Below are 10,201 nucleotides of genomic sequence, written 5' to 3'. Positions count from 1 at the left end.
ATTCGTAAGGACTTGTGATATTTAATATATGACTTTAGCCCTTTATCCGCAAAAAGAAAGAAAAATCTCATGGCTTAATTTTTTCCTCAACTCCTCAAAATCTCTAAAAAAATCTTTATTTGCAATTAGACGTTTTGCAAGTGTGTTTACGGTTAAATTGACATCTTCCCCACACAACTAGAGTAATCAAGGAGTATCATTAAGTGCAAGCTTTTCCATTGGACGGTGAAACCACTCCGGGGCCCAGAGCCACACGGTACAACCAAAAACATTTGCGTACCAAACACCGCTGCTGCCTTCACCGTGCTGGCTGGCCATTTTTGACACGGAAGTGCGTTACCGGCACCACCAGGTTCCCCGCATATAAAAAAAGCTCCCAGATCAAATTCCCCCCGAACCGCACACCACCATGGCAGTCTCCAAGCTCGCCGCCGTGTCTCTGCTGCTGGTTTCGGCCTCGCTCGCGGCCGTGCTGCTCCTCCGCCCCTCCGGCGCAGACGATGGCGGCGCCCCGTGGGGCGCGGGCAGCGGAATCCTCACTTCCCTGCCGTTCAGTCCCACGGACGTCCTGCCCCTCCTGCCGCGGCGCGTGGCGATGGCGGCCCTCCGGGCGCTCCGCGGCGCGTCGGACATCTTCCCGGTGTTCGTGGGCGCGGCGACGGCCGGGCCGGCGCAGGCGGGCACCGCGCCCGTGGGCTGGAAGGGGGCCTGCTTCTACGAGAACGAGGCCTGGCTGTCCTTCCACAACGACTCCGGCTCCAAGTACGGCGGCGGCACGGTCCACCTCAAGGTACGGCACGGTGCTTCCCGCAAAGTCCGCCGCAGAGGACGGTCGCCGCGAACTGCTGAGAGCTTACTTCGGGATAGGCGTTTCCTCATTTTTTAAACTTCCGGATAGGTATTCTGTTTTATTTTCTGATGAATCAAGATCGGGAGACGGGTTTTCACTTCTTTTATTATCTTCCCATGTGATTGCGGATAGAAATGAAAATGCATCGTGGCTGCGGGAGGGACACGCGCGCCACTTAACTGCATCCTCAACTGCCGTGTCCAACTCACCGAGTTTATGACGATGACACGTCGCAATTTAGTACTACCACTCCACTTTTTTACGCAAACAAGACAGTACTAGCAGTGTGTATATCCTTGGAATATGCCAGAAATATGTGCAAACCATTTTTGATCCGCCTCGTGAACTATTCTCGCTGGCTTGGTATCTACGAAACTCTAAACCAAATGGAAATGGAGCAGAACAGCATCGCAAGCCTCGAACCGTCGTTGTTGTTACCTCGAGCAAGGCGCACGCAACGCAACACGACGGTCAACTCGATGCGGAAGCAACAAGCGAGGAGCCGCTACCAACAAGCAAACCTTGCAAACCTCACAAAATTTCCTCCTCCCTTTGTTTCAAGCCTCAACCCCGCATCTGAATTCCTTGGCGCGGCGGCGGCCGAACCCTAGCCCCCCGCCATGGGAGCCTCGAGGCTCAAGCTCCTCCTCCTCCCCCTCCTCGTCGCCGCCCTCCTGTTCGCCGCCTCGCGCGGCCCGCTCCCGCAGCTCCTGCTGCTCCGCGCCCCGGTGCTCCCCGGCGACCTCCTCCCGCTCTTGCCGTGGCCGGTGGCCCGGCCGCTGCTCCGCCGCCTCGCGCTGCGGAGTCCCGCCGACCTCCTGCCGGCCTTCGTCGGCGCCGCGCGCGTGCCCGGGGGCGACGGCGCGCGCGCCGCGGAATGGAAGGGGGCCTGCTTCTACGAGAACCGGGCGTGGATGGAGTTCCGCGACGCCAACGGGACCGACGGGGGCCTCGGGGGCGGCACGGTCCATCTCGAGGTGAACGCCGGTGCGAGACCCACCTCGCGTTGCTTATTATTATACTCGCTTTTGGGTACGGTCGGGTGGATGGTAGAACCACTTTCTCTCCTAGTGAGGTAATGGGGAACTCGTCAGGGTGTAATTTGTTATCCATAACTTCTGGAACGATCTTACACGATTTTGGTATTTCCAGTATCGCCATATCGAACACAGGGATTCCTAGTTTTGAGCAGTGGCCTGTAGGTTTGGTAAATGGGTTGATTTCATTATTGCCCAATTGTGGCAGTTGTTGCTTTTTTTAGTATACTTCTTAGTTGTGTCCCCTTGCGTGATCAAAACTTGGTTCCTGTTAGTTTATAATTGTGGGGAACATAACTAGTCCTTATCCGGATTGGGCTAAAAAAATAATTATAATCACGGCAAAGTACATGCACTGGTCTATCATGTTTTATGGCTGTTAGCATCCTGTCATCATTTAGATTGGAAGCTATAATTGCACTATAGGGAATTGCAATTCTCAGGAATGAGAACTCGAAGCAGTCATCAATGGGTTAGATTTTTAATCAGTAAGGTCCACATACATGCTTAAGGTTGATATTTGTTTTTCAAATAGATTCTTAATTTACATGCTGACAGCAACTGGGGTCCACTAGAAGAGCGGTTCAAACTTTTTATCCTGATTAACTGGCTCTCCCTTAACGACTTGTTCCAAAGGCTGATCCTAATGACACAGAGAGCAAACTATTTTCTAATCCTAACAACACCGAGAGCAAACTATTTTGCTACTTACTATTGAAAGGCAGTATGATATGTTCCAACCTATTGCTTGATTGTTAAATACTATCCGTAGTACAATGCATACAAGAGCAAGGTATCATGTGTTCTCATCAATTTTATGCCGTAAGGATGGATGGGGGAAATCCGACTTGCATCTTGAGACTTATATTGGGTATTCATGCAATCCATGTTTGTTCTAACTTTCAGTAGCCAGAATTATCTTCCATGTGATGTTTGTTGTCTTGTTTTTATTAGATTAAAGGCAGTATTCATTTGTTTTTAAAGTTCGTGGTTTGCACAATTAAAGCCTATTGCTCAACTTTTTTTTATGATTTTAGATTAGAAAGCTAAATACTACCCTGACTACAAGTTAAAATAGTATTTCTCTTTTCCCTCCTTTATACAAACATCTTCCCTGTCTTACTACCCATTTTGAAACTAACCTTTCCTTTCTGTAGACAACGAAAGCACATAGCTGGACTTGCATGGATCTTTATGTGTTTGCAACTCCGTACCGTGTTACATGGGATTACTACTTTCTAGGCCGTGAGCATACCCTTGAAATCAAAGAATGGGAAAGCAAGGCCGAATATGACTATGTAAGTACTATGTAGTAACTGATGCTTGTTCTGTTTACAACTGACATTTAACATTGTTGATACAATTGCGCTGTTTTGTTATCTTAAAATAGGTGAAACATAATGGAGTGTCCATCTTCCTCATGCCGTCAGGAACAATCGGGACACTCAGAGCACTCTGGGATGTTTTCCCTCTTTTCACTAATACCGGATGGGGTGAGAATGCAAACCTTGCATTTCTCAAAAAGCATATGGGTGCGACCTTTGAGGAACGGCCAAAACCGTGGGTTTCAGAATTAAATCCTGATGACATCCAATCTGGAGATTTTTTGGTTTTGTCGAAAATCCGTGGACGCTGGGGTGGTTTTGAAACCCTTGAGAAGTGGGTTACCGGAGCTTATGCAGGCCATACTGCAGTTTGCCTGAGGGACTCCGAAGGAAAGCTGTGGGTTGGAGAATCTGGTCATGAAAATGAGGAGGTACCTGTACAAGATCATTACTGTATCAGAACTGAAAAAATAGTAAAGATCCAACATTTTAAGTATTACCCTATGTGATAGGCATGATAAAATGACACTTGTAGATACTAGCTGTTTGTTATTTCGATTAACTAGTTACAGCAGTCTTACTGTAAGATCCCATAGTTTGATCTAAATGAGTTAACTCCTTTCCTTTTTGCCTAGAAGGATGAGAAGTATAGAACTGCTATATGCTTGCAAATTATAGTTATTTATTGAATAATTTGACAATATAGATAGTGAATTTGCACTGCATGGTATATCTGTGTCAGTTATTTCAGCCATATTAAGAGGGGCAAACTTTAAAAGCATTCTGTAGAATGTGCATATTTCACCAGAAAATAATGTTCTCGTTGCTGTTACTGGCTATAGGTATAGTTATATCTGCAAACTGTCTTCAATCTTTGTTTTTTACCTGTAATGTGAAGTTTGTACGGAAGACAAATAAGGGAAATGTTACTACCAAGTGCTAATCATATTTAGATGTTGTTCTGCTTGAATTACAAATTATTACTGTGGGGGCCAAATTATTTGCAGGGTATTTCTTGACACATGCGTTATATCAGTTTCAGTCTTGCAAATTAAGCTAACAAACAGAGTTGTGCAGGGAGAAGATATTATTGCTGTCTTGCCATGGGAAGAATGGTGGGAGTTTGAAACGACAAAGGATGATTCAAATCCTCAGATTGCATTGCTTCCATTACGTCAAGATTTACGAGCAAAATTTAATGAGACAGCAGCTTGGATTTATGCGGAAAAAATGAATGGGAAGCCTTATGGGTATCATAATATGATTTTCAGTTGGATCGATACTATAAGTAACAACTATCCACCACCATTGGATGCTCACGTGGTATGATTTATGTATACGTTTTCCAAGAGCATTTTGCTAATGTTTATTTTATTAGTTCATATGTGTATCATCGGCTTATGTTTTCAGAGGTTCATAGCTTAAATGGTGCATACGATTTATGACACAGATTAAAACATTAATATTTAACCTTATAGCACAATTCTTAGACAAAATGTTTTCATATTTATAAATTGTACTATCAGATATTATCGCAGTTTAAGCATTACCGATGAGAGTGGACTATGCACTTTCACAGGATTTATTTCCTAATGTAGTAACCTAAATCTAATGATTGACTTAGGTTGCATCTGTTATGACTGTGTGGAACAAGCTTCAACCAGACTACGCGGCTAGCATGTGGACAGAAGCCCTTAACAAGCGGCTGGGAACTAAGGTTTGTTTTAATTTGTCATTGACTTCCAATAGCTGTGCTCTGTTTTTGTTACAGTTCGTTCCTGGTTTGGTTACTTGATGCCTGTTCTTCAGCACCCGATGATTTTTTTAATTGTCTAGGCAGTACCTGGCCCTAGTTTCGGTAGTTCAGTTCATCTAGCCGATTCATTAGTTTGTGGCAATAAGCTCTTGTGTGAGCACAATCCTGCTGGAATATGGACAATGTAAATGTTGTAACCTTTGATACCGTGGCATTTACTCCGGACCTATAAACCTGAATACTGTCATCTATTTGGGGCATCTCCAGTACTGATGATGTCATCATCGATATAATTTGCCATGTTGGATATGTGATGATGTGACAGAGAATAAAAGAGCAGAGAGAGTAACTTGCATATACCATGAACCAACAACCCATGCACAAAGTCTGAGGTGAAACTAGAGAGCAAATTTGGTTTATTCTCCCACAGCCTACTGGAAAACTTAATATACACTCTATCGGAGTACTTTTTTTTTATAACAGGCTTGGCAGCCCTGTGTTATATAAAAAGTAAAGTATCAAAATTGAATGACGTACAAATTTCTGGAATGCTCTTAAATGCAGGTTGGGCTCTGAAATGGAACCCTGTTGAAAATTGAATGCAGATTGATTTACATTCTCAGCTCTTTATAAGGAGATACCTGTACTAGTTTCATTTTATCAACCACACGTTGTAACCTACTGTGTGAACAAAGGGGTATATAGAAGGATCTGTGTGCTAAGTGGTTTCCTCTAGGATTATATGTTCTGTGGTACCATACTGAGGGCTGTTCAAGAAATATTATATACCGAGGACCTATACTTGAGATATTGGAGCTTAAAACTGATTTTGTTGACTATTCAATTTGACCTTGAAGGCGCTTAACTTGTTTTGACACAATATTAGTTTCACCTTTAGATCCGTGCCTTGTTTACGCGCAAAAAAATTCATTGTTCTTTACAATTCTCTCATGATAAATGGCAATATTCTTTTCTAAGTATAGTCTTTGTAACGGTGCCACTTATTTCAGGGTCTTGATCTACCTGAAATCATAGTGGAATCAGAGAAACGTGGGATGACATTTGACAAATTGCTAACAATTCCTGAGAAAGATAATTGGGTCTATACTGATGGCCAATCAGCATCTTGTGTGGCCTACGTCCTCATGATGTACAAGGAGGCTGGACTCTTTGAACCAATTTCCAGCTCTATAGACGTCACGGAGTTCACGGTGAGTGATCCTGAATATTCTTAAGTTTGAGCCTTTATGAGCTTATAGGTGATGTTATTAGGTAAACCAGTCCAGTTAAAAGGTTGGGTTATCTCAGTAAGTGATTGAGTGAAGTGCTGGCCTATCAGCATTGTCCATTCTGGCAAATACCAAATGATTTGGATGACTTTATAATCTTTCACTTCAACACCATCTTTTTGTAAAAACATGTGACCTGTGAATTCCATATTGCCATGCAGATAAAAGATGCTTACATCCTGAACTTCTTTGAAGCCAACATGACACGGCTTCCGTCGTGGTGCAACAAAGACGACACTGTGAAGCTCCCGTTTTGCCAAATCAAGGGCAGATATCGAATGGAACTGCCAGGATACAACGCCATGGAACCGTACGCTCACATGAATGAAAGGTGTGCATCGCTGCCTCCGGACTACGTGAGGGATGAGAACTGCTGAGTACTCATATTTAACTGTGCGCCCATGCGATTTGATTGTACTCCCTTTTAGTCAGTACTTCAGCTGTACATATCACGGTAGGTCTGGAATATTTTCCATGATGCACACCGGCCTGCCGCGAGGTACGATCAACTTCCTCGAATAAGGAAGGCCACGGTGGCACAATTGTATAGTAAAAAGCTCTGCATCTGGCTCGCAGCTGCTGTCATGTTCTGAAAACATTCTTAGTGTTTTTGTCAGAAAATAGATGCACGTTTGACAAAAGATGTATGTGCACCGTTGTATTCAGCTGATTAGAAATGGTTGAAAACCTATGTACACTATGTAGAAGTGCTATTTGGTTTGGCTCGTATTGTTCAGTTGCCATCCTATGAGCGGTGTAAAAGCTCCAATTTGAATTGTTGGTTGCTGTTTTGTCGTAATTGATACATCAATGTACAATGTGATTGTATTGGGTCATGCTGGATTCTAGTCATCTGACATATACTCTCTGCGGCAGCAAATCTAGCGAGCTGAACTGGCGAGTTCTTAGTTGACCCACTTCACTCCGCATTTCAACCCTGGCATGTGATCTGACTTTCTGATGGTTGAATCAGGCGGGTAAGCATTATAAAATGATCTTGTTAATATTGGCACTATGGTAGTTGGTACCTCAAACGTTACAAAAGAACATTCGCACAATCCGCTGGCGGTCAACTTTATGATTACAGTGTACCAATTGAGCTGGCCGGCCGATTGACCGAAACCTAAACTCGGCTCGATTGCAAGTCCAGTTTTTTGAACTGTGTTTTTTAGCTGGTTTCTAAAACTATGTTGTAAACACTGAACACCCCTTGCGCAATTGATTACACCTTTAGAGCATCTACAGCCGGACTTGGCAAATCCGGCCCCTCAAACGCGACTGGGCACATCCACGGGCGCATCCGGACGGCCCCTCATATTTCCTTCCGGGCATCCACATATCTCAAATCCGGACTCTCAAATTCATGCAAATACATGCACGTCGATCATGCAACACAATGTCGCACGTAAATAGCAATTGTTGGTATCAAGCATAGATAGCGTTTACATAAAATTTATTTTAAGTGCCAAACTTAAGCATTGCCTCCTTGGTTGCCATTGTGGATCCATATGTGCTTCACAAGATCATTGAGTAGCTGCGTGTGCATCTGCTGATCTCGGAGATTCTAATGCATCTGCAGAAAGTTCATAAGCTGAGCCACATCTTGATCTTTCGGAATTTCAACTTGTTCTCCGGGTGCTTCGAAATCATGGGTTTGGGCTACACCATCGCCCTCACCCTCGACAGTCATATTGTGCAGAATAACACAACATGTCATCGGCTCCCACAAAATTTCTAATTGCCACATCATTGCAGGACTCCGCAAATTCCCCACCGAGCCTGAAGCACACCAAATGCCCTCTCCACGTCCTTCCTAGTCGCTTCCTGCATTGTTGCAAAGTGGCTCTGTTTATTGCCACGCGGCTCGGATATGGTCTTCACAAACGCCGCCCACTGAGGATAGATACCATCGGCAAGACAGTACCCCATGTTGTAGTCTCGGCCGTTGACGGTGTAGTTGCACGGCGGTGATTCCTCATTGCAAAGCCTCCTGAACACCGGAGATCATTGAAGCGCGTTGATGTCGTTGTGAGAACCGGGCATTCCAAAGAAAGCATGACAAATCCATAAGCCATGTGATGCCACCGCTTCTAGTATGATGATGTGCCATCTCTGGTGTGACCTTGATACATTCCCCGCAGACCTTTGGGCAGTCCTTCCATTGCCAATGCATGCAATCAATTGATCCAAGTATTTCTGGAAACCCCCTTACCTTTCCAATAGCCAACAACTTCTTCATGTCCTGCGCATTTGGTTCTCTGAGATACTCAGGTCCAAACACCTCCACCACGGCGCAGGCAAACTTGACAGTAGTCTTCAGGCACGTGCTCTCCCCCATCCTGACCATCTCACCAACGGCGTCTGCAACAGTACCAAGTGCAAGCATCCTCAGAGCAGCCGTGCACTTCTGCTTGGCCGAGAAAGAGAGTTGGCTGCAACAATCCCTTTTGAGCTTGAAGTAGTCGTCATGTGCCTCCACTCCCTCCACAATGCGCAAAAACAACGGTTTCCGCATGCGAAAACGACGATGAAACCATGGGTCATCCGGGAAAGCAGGTTTGGGAGCAAAGTAGTCATTGTGCAATAGCTTTGCTCCGGACACCCTGTCCCGGTTGATCACTCTTCTCCCTTTGATTGAGACCTTGAAGTTGAGAATATGCTCCACTTGTCGGTCCATTTCCTCTTGCATGCTCATGTCCACTTCTTCGTCTGAATCCAACGAATCGAAGAACTCATCTTGAATCATTTGGTCAAGCTCCGCCGGTTCATACTCCTCGTCCGACGAAGCATCGGAATCCATCATTTACCTTACAAAATCACAAAAAATCCAGTCAGACAATGTGTCGAACACATCAAGCGCAAGGCGGAGCCCGAGAGTTGCCGGACGTACCACGGTGGCGTCCGGGCCGGCGACAATTTCCCCCGCGGCGAGGATGGGAGGGCTCTTCCAGAGCTGGTGGCGGAGAGCCTAGGAACGGCTGCGGAGCGTGAGACGGACGACGTAGAGGAGGAAGAAGAGAGGAGATAGCAAATGGATCTGACTGGTCTTCGGGGTGGATTTGGTGCAATTTGGGGTGGGGTCGGGCTGTCGGTCCGACGTGGCAGGCGAGCCCGGGCGCCCCCATATCCGCCCCATATTTGGGCTGGATATGGGGGGTGCCGGTCAGCCCGGACGTTTGAGGGGCCCGTCCGGGTCAAAAAATCGTGACCGGACAGTGACCGGGCGGCCCGCCCGGGCGTATGAGGCGGGTTTGAGAGGTCCGGCTGTAGATGCTCTTAGTTGTATACATAATTGTGTAGAAAATTAATGGTAATTTAGAAAGTTTAGTGCACTTGACCCCTCACCCCAACATTTTTGTGCTAGCACCGCCACTGGTGAACACCCCTTGCGCAAGTGAACAAATGTAAGAGCATCTATAGCCAGACTCCTCAAACACCCCCTCGGCATGGTCAGTGACCGGTCACAAAAATCGCGACCGAGTCGGCCCCACCAAACCAGCCCTATTCTTCCGGACTAACCGTCACCCCTCATATCCAACCCATACTTGGGGAGGATATGGGGAGGCCCGAACACGCCCGGGCGAGTCCATCATGTCAGCCAGACAGACCAGACCCACCTAAAATTCCATCAAATTGATGAAGTTCACCAAATCCACCACCCTTCTCTCGCGTTCGTCCTCCATTTCCCGTGTTCAAGCCGTCGCCTTCCTCCATCCTTCTCCTCCCATCTGCGATGCCACCCTACATGTCGTCATCGGGTACCCCGTTCCCCACCGTCGGCACGCATGGTGCATCGGCATCGTCCGTGAGGGTGAGCTGCAAGGTGGAGAACGCCGCCAGGAGGGAGCGGCGCGCCCGCCAGCGCGAGATGGAAGCAGAGGCGAAGGAAGTTTTGTCTAAGGAGTTTATGGACATCGACGTGGATGTGTCCCCTCCGTTGTGCC

General features: G+C 46.3%; 1 protein-coding gene across 2 annotated transcripts; it reads left to right on the top strand.

The window, feature by feature from the left end:
- The first annotated feature begins 233 nt into the window (after positions 1-233).
- Positions 234-7,095, top strand: LOC109749544 (uncharacterized). 2 transcript variants are annotated; one of them, XM_020308488.4, is made up of 7 exons: positions 234-790; positions 3,045-3,185; positions 3,278-3,643; positions 4,290-4,535; positions 4,837-4,929; positions 5,979-6,179; positions 6,419-7,095. In XM_020308488.4, the coding sequence occupies exons 1-7, from the start codon at positions 410-412 to the stop codon at positions 6,632-6,634; spliced, it is 1,644 nt and encodes a 547-aa protein (XP_020164077.1). In that variant the 5' UTR covers positions 234-409; the 3' UTR covers positions 6,635-7,095. The 2 variants fall into 2 exon arrangements, with proteins under 2 accessions (XP_020164077.1, XP_020164078.1); XM_020308489.4 differs by lacking the exon at positions 234-790 and adding an exon at positions 1,116-1,827.
- The last annotated feature ends 3,106 nt before the right edge of the window (positions 7,096-10,201 follow it).

The sequence above is a fragment of the Aegilops tauschii genome, chromosome 3 (genome assembly GCF_002575655.3).
Source record: "Aegilops tauschii subsp. strangulata cultivar AL8/78 chromosome 3, Aet v6.0, whole genome shotgun sequence".
Classification (NCBI taxonomy): Eukaryota; Viridiplantae; Streptophyta; class Magnoliopsida; order Poales; family Poaceae; genus Aegilops; species Aegilops tauschii.
Note: the sequence above shows the minus strand (reverse complement) of the source record. Positions and strands in the feature narration are given on the sequence as shown.